General features: G+C 35.4%; 1 protein-coding gene across 3 annotated transcripts; it reads left to right on the top strand.

The window, feature by feature from the left end:
• The first annotated feature begins 400 nt into the window (after positions 1–400).
• LOC137405725 (riboflavin kinase-like) lies at positions 401–16,591 on the top strand. 3 transcript variants are annotated; one of them, XM_068092091.1, is made up of 4 exons: positions 401–518; positions 8,007–8,222; positions 11,151–11,255; positions 15,574–16,591. In XM_068092091.1, the coding sequence occupies exons 2-4, from the start codon at positions 8,016–8,018 to the stop codon at positions 15,736–15,738; spliced, it is 477 nt and encodes a 158-aa protein (XP_067948192.1). In that variant the 5' UTR covers positions 401–518; positions 8,007–8,015; the 3' UTR covers positions 15,739–16,591. The 3 variants fall into 3 exon arrangements, with proteins under 3 accessions (XP_067948192.1, XP_067948191.1, XP_067948193.1); XM_068092090.1 differs by having other exon boundaries at positions 430–558; XM_068092092.1 differs by having other exon boundaries at positions 486–599.
• The last annotated feature ends 9,477 nt before the right edge of the window (positions 16,592–26,068 follow it).

The raw sequence follows: 26,068 nt of genomic DNA, 5'->3' as shown, positions 1-26,068 counted from the left end.
TCTTGCCATTCCAGGGGTTTTAAGTTCAATGGTTCCACAAGCCGGTTCGTATAACCGTACAGTGAGAAACTATACGACGCTGGCACCGTGTACGCTACAGAGCACCGGTCACATATTATTAAAGTTGATAGCGTTAGTATCGACTGTTAACAGAATATCTGGTTCGCGATTAAAAACATAACAAACTTTTTTGCGTTTATTTTCGTGACGTTGTCATGTCATGTTATCTTTTTGGGTTAGCACTGAGTAGAACATAGAATAATCTTAATAAGATTATAATCTTTATAAGAGTTTATAATCTTAAACTCAGGGTTAGCATAAGCTCTTATAAAAGGGGCGGTGTCTCGTTTGTTGGGAGGCATTTGCGTCGACAACGGAAACGGATGTGACCTTTTGTCATCGGCAAGCGGCGATGCAGCGATAATCTACAAGATCAAAAATAAACATGCCATCAGAACGTGATCAAGGCTAAAGAAGTGCGGACCGGCAGTTCTCTCGATTTTTTGTTTCACATATACGTTAGTAGTTTACCTTTGTGTGTCATTAAATATAACTCAGGTATGGGATAGGCGTTGAATATTCCTTGAAAAAGCAATAAGGTTACTGCGTTGCTGTTTTACTAGGCTATGATAGTTATCTGGATCTGGATGATGTTTAGTCCCTAGAGCCTCATGAGAAGCAAGAGAGGGACCCTCCGATCACTAGGTCTTTTTTTTGTTTTTTTTTTTGTTAGTCCGCTACAATCTCCCCAGTGCGGATCTCCCGAGATGTCCTGAGGATGAATCCCTGCAAAAACTGACCAGAGTCACAGGAAAGGGCGTTCAGATTGTTAGAACGTGTGGTCATGTAGTGAGTAGATGCGTTCATTTCGGTCAGTGTGTCATGGATGGATGGAAACGTATCTTTGTTTGATACGATATTAATGTACAAAGACAATCTCTGTTGCTGTCTTCTGTGTTTTAAAGACTTTAAGCCACACATGAATTTTTCTTCTGAGACGGACACATCTCTGCCTTTAATATTATTAATGAACCTCACAGCTTTATTTTGTATGCGTTCCAGCATGTCGGAATGCGTGGCTGTATGAGGGTCCCAGACCTCGGCTGCGTATTCAAGAACAGGTCGACACAGCTGCTTATAAGCAATCAATTTCACTGCGACTGGGGCATCACTAATAGTATTTTTTAACAATCCAAGGATGCGTGATGCTTTCATACAAATATATTCAATATGTCTATTCCACTTGTTGTCTTTTGAAAGGTACACACCAAGGTATTTTACAGTGTCACATGTGATTAAAGGGGTGTTCCCGAGATGGTAATTTATGAGGTATTTGTCTGTAAGAGAGGTTTTCCCGAAAGAAACAATAGTGCTCTTTTTGGCGTTAAATAACATACCATTGGACTGTCCCCATTGAAATAGGTTATCGAGGTCAGTTTGTAATAGTGTCATGTCGTTCGAGTTTGTAATAGGGTGATATACTAGAGTATCATCGGCAAAGAGGCGTATAGAACTATTGGCAACACAGTCAACTATATCATTTATAAACAAGATGAACAGAGTAGGGCCTAGTACGCTCCCCTGCGGGACTCCTGATGTGACCTGTACTGGATCCGACATCATACCTCCTACCAGAACTCGCTGAGACCTACCTTTGAGGAAGGATGCTATCCAACGTATAAGTATGGGATTTATACCGAAGCCTATAAGCTTAGTTAGGAGTTTGCTATGATTTACTACATCGAACGCTTTAGAGAAATCTAAAATGGCTGCGTGTACAATGGATCCGGAGTCATTAAATTTGAGTATGTCATGGTTTACTGTTATCAGTTGGGTACAACACGAGAGACTTTTTCTGAAGCCGTGCTGGTTTGAGGAAATTTTGTTTGTAAGCTGCGCATTTAGCTGGTGAACGATTATATGTTCCAATAATTTACAGCATATACAAGTTAGAGAAATGGGGCGATAATTGGATGGTGAAGTTCGACTACCTTGTTTATAAATAGGAGTCACGTGGGCAATTTTCCATTCTTCGGGCAAGGTACCTGTTTGAAGTGAATAGTCAAATATGCTCGTCAAAATAGCGGCTGTTCCTTCGGGGTCTAAAGTGAGTTGATTTTTTCCAATCTTGTCTGGGCCTGCGGCCTTACCAGTTTTCAGGTTATCTATTAATTTTAATACTCCGTTGGTTGAGATCGAAATATTTTGGGGATCGGCAATAAATGGCAGTGTAGGTAGAGGGGAAGGTTTCGAGAAGACGCTCTGAAAAAAAGAATTTAGTATATTAGCAGTTTCATAATCATTTTCAGTCAATACTCCATTGTCTTGTTCCATCGACACAATTTTGTTTGCATTTCCTTTTAATTCTTTTATATATCTATAGAAGGGTTTGGTGTCACCCTCTACCAGTGGATTGTATAGTCTATTGGTCATGTAGTCTTTTTTGAGGTTTTTAAATAACTTTTTGTTACTTCGACGTAGTTGTTTGTATTTGTTAAGTAATTCACTGTCTCCTTTTTTCTTATACAAGGAGTATAACTTACGTTGCTTGTTACATGCAAGCTTTGCAGATTTATTAAACCAGAGTGGTTCGTTTGGCCTTTTAGGCTGTCTTTGTCTGGTAGGAACATGATCATTTATTGCATTATGTAAGCCAAGTTTAAAAATGTTCCAAACGTTGTCTATGGTACCTCCAATGCCTATACACTCCGTTACCTGTTTGTGAATTGCAGCTAGCGACTTCTCAAAATTGGGCAAGTCAACTTGCTTGAACAGTCTAATAGGAGGTAGGTCTACATTGTTTTGAAGTTCCGCTGTCTGCGAAGTGGATATGTTTATTTCGATCATATAGTGGTCACTAAGACCAGGCTGTATGACGCTTGTATTCGTTATTCGGTAAGACAGGTCTGTACATACCAAGTCTAACGTGTTTCCAGCCACATGAGTGGGATCAGTTATTAGCTGGTCAAGTTGTAAGTCAAATAAATTGTCAAGGAAGTCTTTGTAGTGGGACCGGTTTGCCCCAACTATAACTTTTTGTTTCCAGTCTATGCCTGGCAAATTGAAATCACCAACGACTAGTAATTTGTTTGCTGGGTATGTTTGTTTGAGCTTATGTATGTGAGAGAAAAGATCATCAATACTGTTTTTGGTAGGAGGTCGGTAGTAACATAATAAAGTACAAAATTGTTTTTCATGTATTTGGAAAGCAATTGATACTTATGATTATGTTATGTCTATATTCAGGTGGCCGTGCATGCCTTCCTAGTTGGCATTGTCGATTGGGCAGAAGGTGCAATTTTAGGTCGGATGCCTTTTTTGCCACTTGCCTACTGTTAGTTATGAACGGCTCCGTAAGTAATTGGTTTGAAATTAGGAGAAAACTTAATAGAAGACATGATATCTTAGAGAATATATTGGCTAAACTCTGTTGGTAGATGTACTAATATTCCTTCGTAAATAAGATTGAGTGTAAGTTATAAGGGATTCGTTTTATTCAGGTCTACATGTCAATAATCCAGCAATAGAGCATCAAACGCATTATATATCACAATTCCGTATAATAGTTCATAGCATTATAATAGATAACTACAGAGTGAGTGCAGGACAATTAAATTGGATAATAGCATATCACTACTTGATAAAGTTAGTCTGGTTAGCTAGCTAGATTGGTTTACCCAAGACAAAGAAATAGATGCATAGTGGTACTTGTAACCCGTGATTGTTACATCATAATTCTACAATGACACGCTCAACTTTTTAAATACATTCAACTACCACAATGCTAAGCTGTTTGTGATGACTATTTTTAGACAAATCACAATGCAGTAGAGTTTTAAAATATCTTGTAAATGGTTAGGCCTAGATAGCTTTTTAGTGAGTTAAATAGCCCATTTTAAAAATCAACAGCAATCATACAGTTCCTTCAAGTAGTTGAGAAATGTACACTTTTTTAATGTCTATCTCTGTCCAGTTCAAGTCATGATAGAAAGATATTTAGCTAGCAATGGCAGTTATGCATAGATTTAATCATCGTGCTTGGTGTGGTTATTGATTGATGTGTAACATCAAAATATGTATGTGGCTATGCTACCAATTAGTGTTAATGAAACAGAAATTGTTGGATTTCGTTAAATTGTAGCATGCTTACAGACTAAAGCTATGAAAATGATAGGTGAATTATGCTTTGCCTGGTGGTTATATCTAGCAATGTTCTGGCTGTATTTTTGGTTTGAAATGTTTGGCAGCACTTGAGAAAGTTGATTTCTACTATTTCCTCTGTTAAAGGTTGACTTGCAAGAAAATTCACATTACAGTTATTTGGTATCAAAAGGTTCACCACGTCTTACTCTGCTGTGTTGTAGGTGCAAAATATGTGAAAATGTGATTACAAGCTCTTAAAAGCTCAAAAACGCACAGTTAATTGCAACCATCACGAAAATGCTGGAGGTTGGAATCTCTTTATTTTAATGACGTACTCAACTCGATGTGGTTATTGTTTTCACACGTGATGTTATCATGTGAAATAAAAGGCCATTAAAAGGCTCAATATAAAATGCTTCGCTTCGTAGCACTAGTTTATGACAAACACTTCGGGTTCTACCGGAAAGCCCTTATCAAATATAACAGTTTCATTTTAGCTTAGTCTAGTCATTTAGTCGTAATCTGATCATGTGACCCGTACTTCCTGCCAAAGGGCGCGAACAATTTCTGCAGCATTTTTCGACCATCACAGGTGACCAACAGGCTCCTCGTGTTTATCAGAGGATGATATGCACTCCTTTGAGCTAAGGTTAAAAAATTACATTAATTTTTACGATTGGTTTTGAGATATCTGTGCTCAAAGTGACAGGATTACAATGATGACGAAATAGACGCGCAATGACAATAGACATGGTTTTATTGAATGCGTGAAGTATATATGTGAAAGTATTTTGACGAATGAGGTTGTATGAAAGTGTAAACAGAAGCACATGTGTACAACTACGTCCCATTTGAGCTGTTTTGGAGAGGGATTCCAACCTACGGCGTTTTCGTGATGGCTGCGATTAACTGTTCGCTTTTGAGCTTTTAAGAGCTTGTAATCACATTTCCACATATTTTGCACTTACAACACAGCAGAGTAAGACATGGTGAACCTTTCATACCAAATAGCTGTAGTGTGAATTTTCTTACAAGTCAACCTTTAAATTTGGTGCCAGTGGAGTGCTCATGAACATCCGATATTGGTTCAATTAATTTATCTCGTGGGACATGTTTCACGGCACATGTTTCATCAGTGATCCTGTTTGTGTTTCTGGAATCGGCAGGTCCACGGTTCGTTCTTTCAAAACTTCCAGGACTTGCGGTCAACAGATATATTGGAATGCTGCACACTAGTTAAGAGTGTCTTAGTTTTGTGGTCAGTCTGATCATTTGAATTTTTTTGCTCAAACTTGGAGTTCAAAGTATTCACTAAGGCAGCAGCAAGCTGTAAAGTATTTGCTAGAAGTGTACACAGGCAATCTCTATTCTAGGTTTGTGGTCTTTGCACGACAAATTAGGAAAAGGCAGTTTTTACTTACTGATGTTTTCTTAACCGGCAATCCCGCTGTTTTTATCTGTTGTTATTTACATTTTTGCTACTCCAATTCCTGTGTTTATAAAAGTTAAGGCATTTTTAGCCTAGAATTTGCAATCAAATGTCTTCTACATACTCGTAAAATGACAGCGTCAACCTGTGTATGCTATAGTGTGAGGAAGCATGTTGTTATATCGCAATAAGGTAATTACTTTTATTTAAAATAATGTCTGGGAATGTGTCAGTCATAGCTTGCGCTGGTTACTCATAGTCGACTGTAGATGTCTTGAGTATGTATTATCAACCTTTGCTTGAGTTATACTAGTACGCTCAATGGTTGCTGCCTGCTATGCTCATTTGAGTATGTATATTCAGCCGTTGTACTGGTTACCCCCCCCTACGTTGATATACCCTACAGGATGAAATTATTCGCGGAGTTAAATAAGAAGTAAGAGGTGAGTGAGAAGTGAGTTTGTAAAGAAGTCATACATTGGCAATTCGCTTATCTGAACGCCACGGCGATGATTTTAAGAGTTTGTAACTCACCAACGTTTACTAACTCCGCTTAGCGGCTAGTTTTTAATTTGAGGTAGTAGTTATTCTCCCTCGTGTTAAAAATAAGACCAATTATTCGCAGATTTTAATAACTCACGGAATTTACTGTTCGCAAATCCGTGAATTAATAAATCCATCGAATAATTTTATCCTGTAGGGTACTTGGTCGTTGGTATACTTGGTCGGTTATCCACCATGATTACTAGAAACTGTATTGCTGGCTCTTTCATGGTTTGTGCCAGTACACACATCTCTAGTTTGCCAGAATTTACTTCAAAAGATACTAATAAAAGGTGCAAACTTGAAAGCTTATAATTATATTTATTGGTTTATTTTATTTCAGAAATACTTTTCTGGTAGGCGTCTTTAACGCTAGAGAAAACCTTAGTTGAATAGTTATCATAGCTTCTGTGGCTTGTTGCCGATTATTATTCATGATGTGGTGAAGAAATAACATTGAGCAAGGGTTGTTTATGGATCAATTTTTCATCTTCTGTCAGTAATGGTTGATTATAATTTGAATTCGTCCAAAGTCCATTAGCATAATGTGAGAACGTGTGTAAATCAAATCAATGTTTAGCTGCGCGATGGACTGCAATGGTAGCTGGTTCTACGTCATCACTAACAATTAGCTGTTGGTGATTGCTAACCAACAACCGATTAAAAATTACGAAATTGCGTTAGTGATATCACGGGTCCTTTTGTTATCTTTTATTTATCTGATTGTGCAATTCATCGCAAGCATAGTTTTTCGCCATGCATGCGAATATGAATTTACACCAATTTTCACAACTGTTAAAATTGGATCCGATGCGATCAACAAACGGCTAATCAAGATGCTAACAGTTGCGAACATCGGTGTCAAAGTTCAACATGTTGAAAGTCCATCGCATCGTCGCTAGCAACGATTACGTTGGCCGCTCATTGTAAAATGTCAGTAGCCCATCATTGCGATCAATCGCACAGCTAATCGTAATTTGAGTGATAGTGTGCACAGGCTTTTAGACGGTGCTCGACCGGAAAATACTAACTACTTTCTGCCAGAGTCGTATAGCTTCACAAAGTTCTGCTCATCAAAAACCAGAAACAAAAAATGCTTGTTTCCAACCAAACCTGATCAACATACTGATCTCTAATGGAATATTCATACCTCGCTCTCAATACCGCTCTTTTTTGCATGTACTTTACGTACTTGTACTTGTACTGTCACATTCTTGTGAGTGCGCTGTCACATTCTTGTGAGTGCGCTGTCACATAGGCCTAATTTGTAAACAAAAGGAACGATTTAGCCATCAACCCCTGATCATGTGACATTTTGTGTTATCCATATGATTATTTCTTTAATAAATTAATTACGACATTATTGTTCCTTTAAAATTTATATTTCAATTGTAATACTTTCTAATAATCTCGGCTTGTTTTCTTTATTACTCAGAGATCAGGAAAATAAACCAATGTTGTCCAACACATTTAATTTTTTGGCTTTTTAGACCTGAATATTGAGCCAGTAGGAGTTGTTTACTCGTCGCTACACGTACACCTTTCACGAAAACCTTTAGGCAGTTATTTGTGTCGGCCATGCTGTGACTGGTGTAGACAGGATGTCTACAAGTTTTTATTCCTAGTGTAGTTTTCATAACCGAAAATTCAAGTCTTATAGCAGTGGAAGTGTTTTTTCTCTGTCAGTAAAAAACTAGTACTAAGTTTATTAATGCTAAATGGTCTAGTTTGCTTTGAATAACATTGACCCACTATAATAAAGCTCACATCTATCTTCCTTAGAGCATTTATTCAGTTTAATGTAGGTCTAATGTGGGAGGTGGAATTTGTGGACTGCAGTGTATATATCGTCTTACAGCTAAAGCTAAAAGTTATGCATCAATGCTTCTAGATTGCAGCCATGAGCAGTCTTGGAACAATGGCTAGAAAGGTCTTACCTTTCTTCGCAAAAGGAAGAGTTGTTCGTGGGTTCGGGCGTGGAAGCAAGGAGCTTGGTGTGCCTACAGCTAACTTTCCTGACGATGTCGTTGAGAATCTTCCGGAAGAGTTGTGTTGTGGAGTGTATTGCGGATTTGCTAGCATCGATAATGGCACTGTCTACCCGATGGTATGGCTTAATTTATTTTCAGTGTATCTCCACTTGAAAGAATTTATCATGTAACAGCTCTGTTAGCTTACAATGTTGCAGACTCTTAATGAGACACCGCTTTTTGGATTCCATAACATGACATGTTGCAATGAACGAAGCAGCTGTAACAAGGCGAGATAGAAGATAAACTAAAAACACTCTACATTTGCTAGGGAATGTCATAGTTGGGATATTCATCTGTTTGCCTTGTTTCCAAATATTAAAGATAGTTATCACTGAATATGGTTAGAATACTTCCTGTTTTGTCACGCCTGAGTATTGGGGGTCCTCCCATGTTTTGTGACGATTCTGACGACCCGACGACAGGGATATTTAAAAAGTGACAGACGAGACGACCATTTACCAATGTAGGTGACGAGGATTGCGTAAATAGGATTACTAAAGGTACGGCTGCACGTAACGAATTTTTCGTTGGTTCGGAGTTCTGGCCGAAATCACGAAAAACGCAGAATTAATCGGTCAAAATTCACAGAGTTATTATTTGAGCTGTGCATGCCCACCGAGTTCGTCGATGAACGCTTTTAACAGATTAAACAAATTATTAGCGAGCACGATTCTAGCGGCTTTAGCAATTAGTATAGTCCAAGACATGTACCGTGACACACAATAAAAATACGAAAGCATTTCAACATAGAACACACGATAAAACCGTCTAAGTCGCGCTATTTTTAGTTAGCGAACACGACTTTAGCAAATTTTAAGATATATGTAGTCCGAAAACATAATGCGACACACAAGAAAATTATTACAGAAAGTTATGATAGTAAATACGATGCAACTGACTTGTTTGCGCTAGAGATGTCGACATTCTCTACCGCAAAACTTTTGCTGCTAAAAAGGGAATATAATTAAAAAATAAACAAATTGTAGCTATAGCGTCCAAACAATTAATGCATTCAATAACGCAATCTAAGCAGTTGCATCGTGTGTACTATGTTGATTTGCACTTATACTTTTACTATTGTGTGTCATTATAAGTCTCTTGGACTATACTAATTGCAAAAGCTGCTGAGATCGTGCTCGCTAGCACGATTCTAGCAGCGCAGAATAATTCTGTGTGTTTCAATCATTTCGTGATTTTGGTTAGAACCAACGGAAATTTTGTTACGTGTTGCCGTACCGTTACTAACTTATTATTTGTTCATAAATCACCACGGTCAACCGAAACTTCACTAGTTTTGGTTTGAAGCATCTGGCCCAGCATTTATACACTGCCAAATAATTAAAGCAATGAAATGCCACGACATTGACAGCAAATCCGTTTCCAAGTCTATGACTGACAGTGATTATTAAAGGCAATCTCGGTCTATTTTCAGTACAAGAAATATAGCTTTAAAAACCTACGACGGCTGTCACTCTTCGCGGAGTAATCAGCAACGTTCCCAAACAGCACTAATATGTTTGTGAAGGTCGCTGGTTGAGCCATGCTTTTGGTTAGCAGAAGTTTAAACCTAGCGAGTTTCAGATTTTTAACGCAACCCAGTGCCACCAGTATAGATATTTGTATTAAAATAACGAATGTGAAGAAAGAGGTTGTTTTGGTTACCAATTTGAAAAAGGTGACAGTGATTTTAAAAGTGACGACAGTGATTTCAAAAGTGACGACAGTGATTTCAAAAGTGACGACAGTGATTTTAAAAGTGACTATTCTGACGACAGCTTTGTGTGGTAGGACCCCCAGTATTACGATTGCATCATACGCTAAACAGTTGCGTCATGTTCCTAACACGTCACACTTATTATTTATCAAAGTGAGCTGTACATAGGTGTCAGCCACGAGGTTATCATGTTTATGTTTCTGTTCAGTCACTTAGTAACACACAAAATACGTAATTGATCTTATAACAGCAAATAAGTGTCAAAATATAGAAAAAATAATCTCTGTAAATATAATGTTTTGAACTACTCTACAAAGTTCAAATTAAACCTTGACAAGCAAAGGAATATAGTTGAAATACTATAGTCAGTTGTGTTTATTAGTTGCTGTCATTTGTAAGTGATTCAGCATCTCTTCATTGTAGCTAGACATGTGCTACTAGTTAAAATGTCTTGTTTTTCCAGAAAAAATTTCGTCGTTAGAAGATAATTTTAAGAAAGTAAGGCTGTTCATATGACTTTCATATTGGAAATGGTATAATGTGTTTACATGTTATTTGTTTTTGATTACAATAGTTCATATTTGTTATCAATATGGTAGGCGTTTTTCATTTAATGAACTTAGCAAATCTTAGAAATGTTAATAAAGGTAGTCATATTGTCATATCTAATGTAACCTACTACCAGGTTCAGTGATCCTCTGGCAGTTGAAGCATATTCCTGTAATCTTGTGTTTAACTGTTCGGCTATAGAAGTACTATACACTGTGGTGTCTTAGTATTGGATGAAACCCCTACTATAAGTGTTTACTATATACTGTAGTGTCTTAGTATTGGATGGAACCCTTACTATAAGTATTTACTATATACTGTAGTGTCTTAGTATTAGATGGAACCCCTACTATAAGTATTTACTATATACTGTAGTGTCTTAGTATTGGATGGAACCCCTACTATAAGTGTTTACTATATACTGTAGTGTCTTAGTATTGGATGGAATCCTTACTATAAGTATTTACTATATACTGTAGTGTCTTAGTATTGGATGGAACCCCTACTATAAGTATTTACTATATACTGTAGTGTCTTAGTATTGGATGGAACCCCTACTATAAGTATTTACTATATACTGTAGTGTCTTAGTATTGGATGGAACCCCTACTATAAGTATTTACTATATACTGTAGTGTCTTAGTATTGGATGGAACCCCTACTATAAGTATTTACTATATACTGTAGTGTCTTAGTATTGGATGGAACCCCTACTATAAGTGTTTACTATATACTGTAGTGTCTTAGTATTGGATGGAACCCCTACTATAAGAATGAGAAAAGAACAATGGAAACACATATTATTCACAATTTCTCTGAAGACTTTTATGACCAGCAATTAAAGGTATGTCATAATTTTCCTTTATAATAAGATGATGAAATGACACACCTGCTAACACTAGCTGTGTCAGTATCTAATGGCACAATTTATTGAAAAGTATACAAAATAGTTGTTTGTTGACAGTTCTTTTGCGAATTGAATTGGGATTTATAGCTCACTATTGATGCTAAAAAAGTTATCAGATCAGTTAAAATGTCACCTTGTGTATTGTATTATTAAGGTTCTTTACCATGTTATGAATTCTTGTTGTATGGTATATAGGGAACCTTCCAGGCTTCCACAAAAACAATCTCAAGGATGTCTGTGGTTCAATTTGATTAATGTCCTCTTATAATGAGCTAAAATGTAGCTCCTTGCTTACAGCCATCTAATAAAGTATCACCGTGTGATCACCAGTTAGTTGCTAGGTTACCAGTTAGTTGCTAGGTTTTAATTACTGCGCTACACTCAAATTCAGTGATAAGACGTTCGCGTTATGCTCTATTGCATAATATTGTAATACTTACGGGATCTGTATTGTGCTGTACGCGTGGTAGTCGGTCACAGCCCAAAACAAAACTACACTTTTGAATGCCGGACACTACGGAGCAGTGGTCCTTTTTTGACACTTATTCTTAGAGGTCTAATGGGGCCTCGTCTAAGCATGGTCGGTAGTGCTAAAATGTACCAGGGTGTAATGATCAGGCGCTTACTGCGACTTCAAATAAGGATGTTCATCGAAAGTCATTGATTTAATACATTTCCATCACTCAATCATGTTGTTTAATTTTATATCATTGATATAGGGTTGACCTAGGAGTTGTAACTGTAAGTTCAATTGTAATTGGGCATACAGTTGACTCTCTGTGTTGCCAAGGTTTACTGTGATTCAGAGACGATGAATGCGTAATAGGGTTAGTATTGTGCTGTTTAAAAGGTTCCATATTATGGTATCCTTTAAACTGCAATGCAATAAATATCCAAGGAGCTGTCTGTGTGGGTATGGCTTCATTTCATTATCTGGCAATTTTTAGGCCAAGAGGACAATCTTTTTTTATGATGATTTTACCGCAGATGCAGGCCTCAGTTTGTTAGTTCGATATAAGATATATTGACTCGTGTAATATAAACCCAAATTCTAATTAAAAAGGATGCTCACTCTCCATACTACCACGGACTAAATACTTGATATTAGTTTAGTTTGCTGTACATTCATATAACACTAATCAAGATATCGCTGTACGTTCCCTCATCTCTCAGGACAGAGTAGTCTACTAATTTTGTGCATTGTTAAACTAACCTTTATCTGACATGTTTTGTTATTATTTCATCAGTTTTATAACTTGTCTGGCTCTTCATCACAAGTCCTGCTAGATCAAAATAGGTTCGCACCGTCAAACATTCGATAGATGAAGTTGATCTATTTTTATATTAAATTTTTGTATTTTGAAACCATCATTTGTTGGACCAAATGATTATATAAGAATATATGGTATTTTGTTTACTTATTGCGAGAACTCGTTTGAAAACAATGATAAATACTTGCAGTAATTACATATATTATTAGAATAAATGCATTATATAAAACTAAACTTTATGTAAAAAGCAAAATTATGTTAAAAAAATTAATTTGTAAACTGCTAATCAGCAAACATAAGTTTTAATAGATGATAGATATATGCATCGTAACTTACTCTAATTAATAATATGCTTTAAATCAACTTAATTTATAGCTTTTGATTAATCTAACATTTTTTTAATTCCTTGCCAACTTGTTAAATTTTACTTACAAAACTGAAATGTTTCAAGCACTTTTCGATGTCATATGTCAGAAACAGATATGTGTCGCGGTCACAGAAACCATGATTAAGTCGCAAATCACGAAGTTGATTTATCCGACTTTGAAGTTGCACCAATTGAATTTATAATATTGGTAACAATTTTTGTAACACGTGCATCTGGACCAATCAAAGAGTTATCTTTCTGAATCTGAAGTCAGTTTAGCCAATAGAAGTCTTTAACCATCGGAAAAAAACTCCTTAAAACCGTTGCTATGCTAAACAGGAAGTACTGAAAAATGGCGTCCGATAAATATACAGTAATACTTCAACTTACGAGTGCTCCAACGTACGAGAAACTTGAGATACGAGCCAGCTTTTAAGCAAGTTTTAGCACTAACATACGAGCCATGTTTGAAATACGAGCACGTGAGTCAGTTGCCAAGTATGCCGGAGGTGTTTTATGAGAACAGCATCGCTCTGTATTTTTCAACTGCTCAGGTTATACTTTTGTACCGTGTTTTTTGTGTGCGATTTTCAGTGCAGAATTATGTGAATTAAAAGTACTCTGCGTTGACCAAAAATTTGCCAGTAAAATGAAAGATGATGCAAAGAAAAAGCGAATGATAACAGTTGATATTAAACGGAAAATTATTGAAAAATATGCAAAATGTGTATGCATGATTGAGCTAGCTCAGCAATATGACAGAAATACAACCACAATTATCAAACCGAAGGATTATATTCAGGGCATTTAGTTCGCAAAAGGACTGGCCATAGTTTCTAAACGGCGCAGCGATCTTCACGACCGCTGATGGAGAGACTGCTCAGGCATTGGATAAACAATTGGCCGGTGACAGCGTAACTAAAACGATGCTATATGAAAAGGCCGGTGCTATCTAGCAAAACTATAAAAATAGACATTCGGACAAGTTGGCTAGTGGTCGTGCATTAACCTTTTGTGACGACACCTGCCTTCATCCTAATTGCAACATGTTGAAAGGGCGACAAAGGCAAACGTCCTTAGATAGGTTTATCTTAAAACGGCCGGCTAGTCGTGAAAGCGAAACAAAGGAAAAATTAGCTAACCAGCGAGAAACTTCAAACTACGAACGCCGAAGAAGTTTTAAATACGTTAAGTTAAAAATGAAAGTTTGCTTTTAGGTTTGCTTCTACGTTTGTCTTTTAAGACATTGATAAAATCCAAATTTAGAGTATGGAAACCAATCAATATATATTTAATGGTTCTATATATAAATAAATTGCACCAACATGCGAGTAAATTAACATACGAGCTCAGTCTCGGAACGCATTAAGCTCGTAAGTCGAAGTATGACTGTAATCGTTTCTTTTTTGCCGATTTTAAAGATATCTTTGACATCTTGGACACTTATAATGAGTAGTTTGGTATTCCAACTGATGTCAAAAGCAGTAAAAGTAAAGGGAATTACGATGATACTTTCCTAACGATTCTTACAAGATTATTACAATATTTAATTATAAGAATAGTTATTCGATTTTATAGGATTATTATAAGAATAATTATTCGAATTTCCAAGATCGAAGTATATAGAAACCGATGGTGTGCAATATGTTACTGTTGTTATTTTTGTAAAGATTTTGTTGATGATTTGGCTGTGTGCGATATCGCGGTACTGTCAAGCCGTTTTTAATATCTGCAAAATTAAGTAATACATTTTTTATAAATATACAGGTATTTCTATGACAATCAGCTAAAATCTGTTTAATTTTTTAAATTCAGCATAACTTTTTGGATATAAATACAGAAATCTAGATAAATATCACTTTTTGATATTAGTTGATATGACGTTTTAAAATGTACACAAAATTGTGCACTGGTTTTCGTTTCCCAAACTTTAACACCAGTTTTCTCAGAACGATGTTTTCGCACTAATGGTAAACATGCATTCAGTTTATTGACCATAAAATATGCTATAATTAAGCTAGAATCAAAAAAATTTTTGCAAAATAGCTAAGAAATTTCTCCTTCTGCTAATGTAGATAACTCCAAATCTTACAATCCTGACTTAACCATGGTTTCTGCGATCACGACCCATATATGTATTTGCTTTAATTTTATGTTGTCTGTTGAAAGCTTTGCATGTAGAAATGATCGTCAGTTTTGTCATCTTGTCTGTATTTGCCAATAATGTTAATAATATTATGTGCTGATTGAGGTGATAGAGTGCAATAGCTATGATGGATATTTGGGGATTAGGAAGTTGAACGATGTAACAATCTCCTATCAGACTTGGAATGTTTGTTACCTTTCAACTGCTCGACATATTTTCTTGTTGCTAGAGCTCAGAATCGTCGTACGATCGTGTAAACAGGTGCAAGTATCAGTATAATGTGTAGCTACCCTCTTTCTTTCCTATGGCTTATTAAGGTTTTCATGTTTGCTATTGTTACTGTGGTGACACCCATAGGAGTCATGTTTCCATTGAAAGATAACTCCGCCGATGTGGCCAGAATGCATCATATATTAATCTGGCACTTTAGTTAATGTGACTTGTGAGTGAGAAGGCATGTCACTATTGCAGCTCGTCATCGTGGACTTCATTCGACCAATGCTAGACTTCACCTCATTGGACGAGCTCAAATCAGCCATAGCATCAGACATCGTCACGTCGCATAAGATTTTGGCAAATGACGCTGCTGCAGCTCTCTCGAAGCATGAGTTCTTTTTGCTTGATGAAGATGTTTAACATATTTTTTTTTTTAGATAGGATAGGAGTATATTTTAGTTAACACAGTCGAGTGATTATAAGTAGATCAGATCTCTGTACTAAAATCGTCATCATTGTCAGTTTCCGCTATGTTGAGCATTCCATTGTGCCACATACCAAATAGATATTAGGAAAATCTATTATTGTCTATTAAATAGGCTTTCTTTCTGTTCTCAGCACTTAGCCTTTCTATAAACTGGTGCATCAGGCTTCAGTAATACTCTGTCCTAAATTCTAGGCTTACCATTATGTTTACATATACAAAGTATATGCAAAGTATTAAAGAGATGTGTAGCAATATATACATGTATATAGCCTGAGAACATGACTAAGCTATGTGATCAGTGTTTTATTTTTATACTCTTATGCTATTAAAGGTGCCTTTATGTAGTTTGGTTTAATTCTAAGTCATATAAATCTCTTTCAGATATATGTAGAGGGGTGGGAGGTATATTGCAAGGGTGGTTTTGTTATTTCATGCTATTTATCTATGCTGTACCTTTATCATCTTGAAAGTTTAGCCAAGAATATCATTCATGACAAGTAATTGGTAACTCATATTTACACTGCTTGATTCACAGTTTCTTAGCCAGCTCATATAATTTTTGTCTTAATTATATGGCTTCAGACATGACCTTTGAAGATCGGACGTTCAGTAGCCTATAATTATAATTTCATAACCTGGAGTTGTGCTCTTTTAAGGTAATATGCTATATTGTTAGCACAACTTCAGAATTATGTTTCGGAGATTATTCTACAAGATTAATGGCTGATTCACCATAGCTGAGCTGTTATGATATTCTGTAATAAATTGTAAACTGCTGCACAAGCAGAGGATGCTGCTTTCTGTTTTATATTTCTTTATCCTTACTAAGTGAGAAAGTAGAAATAACCAATTTCAATAAAATAGGTAGCATTATAATAGCCATCATCTTATGACAAGCATGATATAGTACTTAGTGGTTAAATACAAACATGAGAAAACTGCCCTATATGTAAATAAATAATAATGAACCAAATAAATGTAAAAAGGAAGGACAAGAAAATATCAATAATGATCAAAGAAAAATGTTACTATAAGGAAAAAAAGAATGTGAAAAAAGAACAGTTATTGGATAACCATTATATTAAAGAAAACTAATAGAAAATCAAGAAAAGAAAGTAAAATGACGCTAGGTGAGAGACCAGCAAATGAGGACAAAACAACAAAGTGAAGAAATGTGAAAGAAAGGAAGATGATACTTTATTTTCCTTGAGATAAAATAGAACTGATTTGATCTGATAGTGTTACTGTAGTGTAAAAGTTTATTAAAAATTAATTCTTATTATGTGTAGTCAAAGTACAAGGATTTGAACTAGGATTGGAACAGCTTTTAGTTAGCCTTAATTTAGTGTCTAAAAAATACTTTACTTTGTCATCCAAAACTAGCCGAGTATTTAAGAAATCAACAAGCCAATTCGAACTGATTTTAATTAGCGTTGAACTTAACTTCCAAAAACTACCATGAGTTGCTATGGAAGTGCTTCTGACAAACTTGGACCAGTAATACAACAGCATGTCATTAGAGAGTTGTGATACTGTCCAGCTAAAACAACAGATTCTATTCTAGTCACTCAGTTATCATAGCAAAGATCTGCTAAACGCATACATTTAGTTCAATATAGTAGGTTACGCGTCTCAAAATGTAAATTTGGGCTAAGCATATTAAAGCAAGTACGGTATTTTAAGTGAATGTTTAGGATAGATCCAGTCGCGATGAATTGTTAGCATGCGATTGACAAAGATGCTATCTCTCCTCTCATTCGCTCCCTCATTCTTCCTATTCTCCTTCCCATTCTCCCTCCTATGTTGAAAATCATGATGCGTTCAACTGTAAACAATTTACAACCCTCATGTATTTTGTTTACAAATAAACAGTTTATTTTAATTGTATATACGAGTAAAAAATAGTTTGTCTAATAAAATTATGGTATCATGGTAAGCTGCACAGTAATATCTTCATTATTTTCAATGAAAAATCATTGAAAATAATTAAAATTGTTTCCTCACTTATCGTTTTTATTACATGTCATCAATCAATACTTTTTAGTTGATGTGGTGTGGATATGCAGTGGAAAGCACAAAAGTCCCAAAAAGATGAGTTCTTATAAAAATTAGTCAGGTAGTTTTGATGAAAAATTACATTTGTTAGCTGGATGATCACCTCTACATAGTAATTACTTGATATTTGAAATAAAATTTGAGCAAATATTATTTTTCAGCATCGGAAGTTATTTCTTATTTTCAATAGCTAAAATATCTCGAAACATTACAAGTAAAAATAAAGATTAAGGTAAAAATTAACGACAAAAAAATCACAAATGTATAAAGTGAGTTAATTTGTGCCATATTTGGTGAAAGTTATAGTAAGTTACCTTACTATAAAACTTACGCACTTTCATTTGATTGACTCAGAAGGAAAGTGACTAAAAACCCTTTCTCACCAATCCTTTCTTAATGAATTTAGTTTTTACGTATACGTAATGTAATATAGGTTGTCATATTCAGTTTTTTGCTTAGTTTTATACAAATGATATAGTTTAACGATATATCCCAACTAATATCATGTATATATATATATATATACATGATATTAGTTGAAATATATATCATTGCTTCTTTTAGCACAAAGTAAAAAATACAACGTACTCCTATAAGAATATTAGCTGAATGCCCGGCATTGCACGAGTAATAAACCAAGTTTTTGCACAGAAAATTTATTTTTTATCAACATATACAACATTTACTATGCTAGCTTTTAAATGAAAGCGTTTGTTTATTTCTGTGTGAGCTATAAGTTAAATTAATTTTATGCTATATACATTTATGGCGTTTTGGGGAAGTTTGGCGCATATTTTTTTCTCGCAGTTCTACCATGCATTTTTTAACTAGTCACCATTAAAGATTGGCAGGTGTAATAAGTATTTTCACAATTATTCCATAGTATGGTAAGGCGGCCGCATGGCGTAGTGATCAAAGCGCCTGTTCGCAAAACTGGCTTTACTAAGATAATTCCAGTGTAAAATGGTTTTTCATGTGTATCTTATCGCTAAAACTGGACATACGACAGAAAAACCAACAAACAATTAGATTTATGTATATACTAGCTGAATGCCCGGCATTTCTCGAGTAATAAAAGTCTTTGCACAGAAAATTTATTTTCATTCAACAACAGTTACTATTCTAACTTTCAAACTTTATATCATGAGAAAAGTGTTTTGTGCAGTTCAAATAAATTAGGAGAAAGAATAAAACAGCCGTAAACATTTTAAAACTTTTTCTAACAGCTGTAACTTTTAAATCTCATATAATGAAAAAGGTATTTTGTTGAAATATATTAAGAGAACAAATAAAACAAATGTAAAAATGTTTAAAGGTAACTGTGAAATAATTAGCAAGTAACGGCTAAATAAAGTCTGTTTTGCTACGACTATAATAAAAAATTATTTGGTATACAATTATATAATTTTAATTCATTTCAGTGTTGTAGCAAAAATATTGTATAGAGTGGTATAGAAATCTATAGTAATTATCTAGGGCAAACAACCCTTGATGAAAATCATCAAAATTTTACATGCGTACTGTACATATTAAAATTAGTAACAGAACAATATGTCAGCTGTAGTAACTATAGTTACCTACAGTAACTTGAGTGTATTTAGTAATTTTGATCTGCAAGAATATGTAACATTACTATTTACTATGTGCAGTACGTACCGTGGGGAGTACTTACACTCGATACAGATGTATGACATGAACATATGATGTATAACATTTAATTTGAATAAATTTAGCTTACTAAGCACATACATACTCCTAAGTTTTAGTATGCATTTTACTAAACTAAACCTCAACTTTCAAATATAATTTTATCACTTATTTGTATTTGAATTTGTATTTGAATTTGTTTTTACTATAGCTTGTATAGCTATAGGCATTGTGGGAAAAATTTCGGCGATTAAAACACCAACATTTTTGTTATTTCGTCTTAATAAATACACCAACTGCCAAATTTTAATTTCGTGAGAAATTTATGTTAATCTCGTATGGCTGAAAACAGATTTGCCCTAGTATGGTGAGGACAAAAATGCATCGTGTTTCATAGCTTAAGGCGCAAAAATCTTATGGGCACACTGTATTAATTAACAATTTGGCAAGTGCAATTGCGAAAAGGGTATACAGTACATGGCAAGAGTGATGGTAATGATAAGAACAGTGTGGTTTTGCTGTTAGATGTGCTTGTTTACAAACTTGCAGTTGCGATCTCCGTGAGTTCAAATCCAGTATGAAGCAGAATTTTCTTTGCCAGTTTTTAATCACTCTAGCTGGACAAACAGGAAACCAGAGAAGACAAACTTTGAGATTTATATAGCTTGCACTATAGTAAGAATATTATTGGGAAGGTTCTATATTCCATCTGAAAGAAATGTCTAAACAAAATTAACCTTCTATTTTTTAACATATCTATAGTTATATTATGTTTTTTTTTTATTCATAATGTCGATATTTGAAAATGCAAATGCTGCCTGTCAACCATACTTTTTAGCTCATTTTAGATCAGAGTGGTGATGAGAGAAACTATACTAGAGCCCTTTAATACATAAAAAAACTTATACATTATTTATCTATAAAAAAGATAATTATTTTATAGAGTTTTAAGTTTAATACTAAAATGTTAAAAAATTTTAAGACTGCTGTATGTATGACTAAATGTATAACTTAACCAACATGTAGAGTTGTCCTATCACTGTGTAGATCTGTTTAAAAGGAGTTGTTTTCTCTGCATACGTGCTATAAAAAACAGCTTAATGAGTATAACAGACATGATCGTGTATGAATATAACTTTAATTTTGATATTGATTGGTTGTTACATTAGGTGTTAAATCAATCAAGCGATAATCGAAATAAAACAGAATAAACATGTTATTGTCCTAATGTGGACTTTGATCAGATGGAATGCTGAAAGACTGCAATGTGATTCACAGTTGCATAGCTCTAAAGTTCATGCTCTTCCAGCCCTTGTTGTTTGTCACACAATAATGATAGCACATACAAGCTAGTAGGACTCAGTTATGACTAGTGTTGACTTCCGTTGACCCAGTGATTCAACCTCGTTTGATACAAGACTTTATCACGAATGCGCTATAAAAAAAATCCATTTGTCCGTTATGTTGTGTCTCAAGTTATTTCTGTCTTTGCCTGATTACCAAGAGCTTGTCAGATAGTTTAGATTAGGCTGTTTACTTCAAAACTATCTTTAACCATAACTGCTGCGTACAACTTTTATCGTATTTTCTCAGTAAATCAGATGAAGATTCTGTAATCAAAATTAAGATTTGTCAACTAGCTTTCAGAGTAATGAAGGCTTTTTTACAGGGGTTTTAATATCGGCCTTGAAAACAACACAATTGGCAAAACAAGCTCTGCCCATAAATATGTGATGTATGCTAGCTTTTTAGGAACGGAAATTGGGAAAGTTTAGTTTTAGTCGAATTGAGAATTATAGAGATGGGTGTCTTAAAACCCATTATTCTCTAAATTCAGCCTTCAAAATAATTTCAGTCTTTTTGGAAGGTAGATAAGCTATTTAACAATGCATACTTAAAAATGAGCTCAAAAAAGCGCGATAACAACCGCTAGCTTGTGATAAAATCATGCATTTTTGACCTCGCTTTTCTCGGCGTTCAGCCTATTAAACATTCTGTAACAAGCTATGAGCAATTTTAAATAGTTTATCTACCTTTCATGAAAGAAAAAGACTGAGATTATTTTGAAGGCTGAATTTAGACAATGTGTTTTAAGACACCTATCTCTATCATTCTAAATCAGACTAAACATCCTCAATTTCCGTTCCTAAAAAGCTAGGCTAGGTCACATATTTATGCGCGGAGCTTGTTGTGCTGATTGTGTTGTTTTTAAGACAGACATTGAAACGCTTTAAAAAAGCCTTCATGACTTTGAAAGTTAGTGAACTAATCTTTATTTCGAATACAAAATCGGAATCAGCGTGTTTGGTTTACCTAGACAAAATGACAAAGGTTGCATGTGGCAGTTATGGTTTAAGCTTTTGACACAATTGTGAAGCTTCAAAATATTACAACTCAAGTTTTGATAAGACTGGCAGTTTGCCAACTTTTTTTAATCTTAAAGGTTGACTTGCAACAAAATTCACATTACAGTTATTTGATATGAAAAGATTCACCATGTCTTACTCTGTTGTGTTGTAGGTGCAAAATATGTGGGAATGTGATTGCAAGCTCTTAAAAGCTCAAAAACGAACAGTTAATCGCAGCCACACGAGACCGCCGTAGTTTGGATTCTCTTTCCAAAACGGCTCAAATGTGACGTAGCTGTGTTAGATGGTTTCTGTTTACACTTTCATGCAACCTTATTCGTCGAAATATTTCACAAATATACTTCACGCATTCAATAAAACCATGTCTATTATTCTTACGCGTCTATTTTGTCGTCATTGTAATGCTGTCATTTTTAGCAGTGATATCTTATAACTTACCGTAAAAATTCATTTAATTTTTTAGCCTTAGCTTGAAGGGGTACATATCATTGTCTGATAATCAAGATGAGCCTGTTGGTCACTTGTGATAATCGAAGAGTGCTGCAAAAATTATTTGCGAAGTATTGGGTCACGTGATCAAATTACGACTTGCTGATTAAACCAAACCGAAACAAAACTGTAAAGTAGCGAGCATCTATATTTGATACGGGGTCTTCGGTAAAACACGAAGTGTTTGTCATAAACTAGTGCTACGATAAGTTTTATATTGAGCTTTTTATTATCCTTTCAATTCACGTGCGAACATCACGTGACAAGACGATAACCAAATTTCATGGCTACGTCAGAGAAATAGAGAGACTCCAATCTACTGCGGCTTTTCGTTTTTGAGCTTTTAAGAGCTTGTAATCACATTTCCACATATGTGGCACCTACAACACAACAGAGTAAGACATGGTGAATCTTTTGATATCAAATAACTGTAATGTGAATTTTGTGGCGAGTCAACCTTTAAATAGTGTCGCGCAGTCAGATGATGCGATAATTAGTTTGTAGGAAAGCACAACTCTAAACGAAAAGTTAACAGTCAATATATGGCATATTTGGGCGAGACTTTATGAGCTTCAAACAATCTTTTTAATGTTTTTAATCGACATTATCTAGTCAGTTCTCCCAGCTACTATACGCTGCTACGTATCATTTCACCCACAATTCCACTTTTGTTTCATATCCAGGTTCTGCTCCTTTTCTCTTACAAGAATCAACTTCTCTAGATGAAACTTTCAACTCTAAAATCTTTTCAACATTAATTGTAACATACTAACTAGTTGGTTATAACACACTAATCAGGTTTTTAGGAGTTATCCCTTTATGCATGTGTATTGTTGTTTGAGGCATTCCTTATCATCAGCGTAACTAGCCTTATATTCTTAAGCCTTTATTGTTTAATAAATTTGCAGCTGCCAAAAGCTGCCTTTGGAAAGAACGTCTTTGCGTGTAAGCCAGAGAAATTGCCCTGGTCAAAAATGAATTCTGATTGGCTCACTTTTCGACCAACCAAAATAGCCTACGTGCAGATTGTAGATATCACAACTTCTGCCCTGATAATAATTATGACAGACGCAGAAGTTTGAAGTTTCTTTGTAATTATAGCTCCTCAAACGTGACTAATATGGAACTCATTATAAATGATACCCACACAACATTTCTCAGTAATCGAACTTTGACCTAATACTCTGACTTCCTTCATCGGCTCCTTCAACAGACAATGCATAAGATAAGTGGCGATTTCGCAACAATCAGTTGTGACAACTGTGGGGATGTTTCATAGGCAATTCATGCAGTTCTTATTGCAATTGCTTATTTTCCATAATTATACGCAGCAACTTTTGGCAGGTTGTAGACTCTACCTGTTCTGAAATTTAATATCAGCAATGACAAAATACAACCTAGTTGGTCCAGTACTTTGGTTCTGTTCACTTCCTTGAGACTAAGTAACCGGCTATGGCATGCCACTCTTTATGACGCAGATTCGATTAACAAACAGTCCATAGATTAGAGCAATGGTGGAGATACCGCCCTAGACAAATCACATACCAAAAAAATCGACAATAATGGATCAATATGATTATTGCAATACAAGTTCTAGATCAATTCAGTCGAAAAACATTTTGCATGGACGAATGTTGGGTAAAAGTTTTTCATGTCGCAATACAAGAAGTATGGCAGTCGAAAATTTCAACCAACATTATGTTTTAATAAATGCTCTAAGAACGACAAAAACCTATAAATTTTGAAACTTTGAAATCGATGCTTCTGATCTCGGCACTGCCTAAACACGACGGCTACAGTTATTATTTTGCGATCGTCCATGCTTAGGATAAAACATCAAGAGGGTGATTAGCTATTGTCGCGATCTTCTGCAATTTTATGAACCAACAGACGATCATCACAATTTTCTGTTTTACCGAGACTGACCTAGAAATTCGACTTAGCTGGGGTCGTGTATAGTGACTTTACGAGAAGCCGCATCCAGATTTCCTGTCAAGCTGGCTTCTATATAAGTTAGTTTTACAACTACACACATCATTTGAGGCGTAATCATTCAGCAAACTAGTTCAAAGATGCTGCAAAAATGCCAATGCACATTTTGCCATCCAACCTTGCAGCATTTTAGATGAGTTTTTATTGATGCACGCTTAATTCATGGCCACAGCTTCCATCGCTGGAACTAGGTCAGGTGTCTATCAAGCCCTCAGTAAAGAGACCCAGCTAAAAGCGAGCTTCCTTATCTTTCCCATACCAGACTGATTCGTAATTTCAATTGACTCTAAGATAAAATAGATTCTGAGGTCTGGCAGCAAAGGCCTGTGGTTATGATTAATTCTGCTTCTACATTGAGAGAATATTTGCTAGATGCATAACTATAAGACTTGAGGGGTGGAAGTGGTGACAGCTATATAGGCTACAGGAGTAGCCCTGATAAATATCACGCATCACGAAATATTTATCCACTCTTATTCATCTTGGTAATTCCTATCCAAAAAACTGTTTACTACTTGCCATGATTTATTATTCGCTTTGAAAAACCTAAAGCAGTTTATCGTTTTAAGCTAAACTCTGCTTGGTAAGGTTGTGGAATTTGCACCTGAATAAGTAAAGAGTTACAACTATTTAGGTCACATACCTTCACAATGAATTTTCTGCCGATTGTGCATTCCAATCATTTGTGTTGCAATATAAAGCTGTTATTGTCATAGATTCTGTCATTGATGAATGGTCTAGAGCTCTAAGCTGCCTAAAATGATAAAATCATGTAGCAAACAGCTCAGTGGGAATAGAATATCCCTATCTCAGCTATCTAATTACACGGAGTTAGGGTCAAAGCTCTGTAATGCCTTTGAAGGAGTTGTCTCCTCCGTGTATTATTACGGAAGCTATTTCTCCAGATGCTTTACTGTATTCATCCATGGGTCTGATGCTCATTTTGAACTGGTCACTGCTGAGGAAATCAAAATATGGAATCACAGCAATGCAATGGCGCCACTTCAGTTTAGACGTACCGGTAGCTGCTGTCCGTGCTATGTTTCCATTGTGCGGATTTGGAATTGTGCACCCATTGAATTACCATGCTATAAGTGTTTAAGATTAACATGGCGCTCTGTTAGAATAATAAAAAATTCTACATCAGAGTTGATGGCGGTGCACACCTGTCTCGTGGAACTGCTCAAATTGAAATAGGAATGACTCAAGTGTGAAAAAAGTTTAAAATGGAATAGTTTGCGCAACATTTTCTTGCACATCATTTGAAAATGCTGTTTGCATCTTTCGCAAGCCCGAAGCATTCGACAAAAATTTACGAGTGACGAAACTCTCTGGAGTTGCATTTTTTTGCCATTCCTATTTTGCGGATGTTGCAAACCTGCGAGGATTAATGGCATCATGGGAACATGGTGTAGGTTAAATAGGACTGAATACACATAGAGCAGAAAGTCATCGCCCTCTTATAATCATTTCAAACTGTTTGAAACCTGATAGTAGCGCCGGTTAGTGGCTGTTAAAAGATGGCACAAAACTGTAGGGAAAATTTAGACCATAGATTCATAGTGGCGAGAAGAATGCATGCTGACCACAATAAAGCAGGTGTGCTAGAGAAATATCCTAGCAAAATGAAATTTTGTAGCATTTCATTTTTACACGTGGTTGATCGACTAAAGATGGATTATTAATGCCTCTCGCACAGGTACATTTTGCT

Source organism: Watersipora subatra, chromosome 10, assembly GCF_963576615.1.
Source record: "Watersipora subatra chromosome 10, tzWatSuba1.1, whole genome shotgun sequence".
NCBI lineage: Eukaryota > Metazoa > Bryozoa > Gymnolaemata > Cheilostomatida > Watersiporidae > Watersipora > Watersipora subatra.
This window is presented reverse-complemented; position numbering and strand designations above follow the sequence as displayed.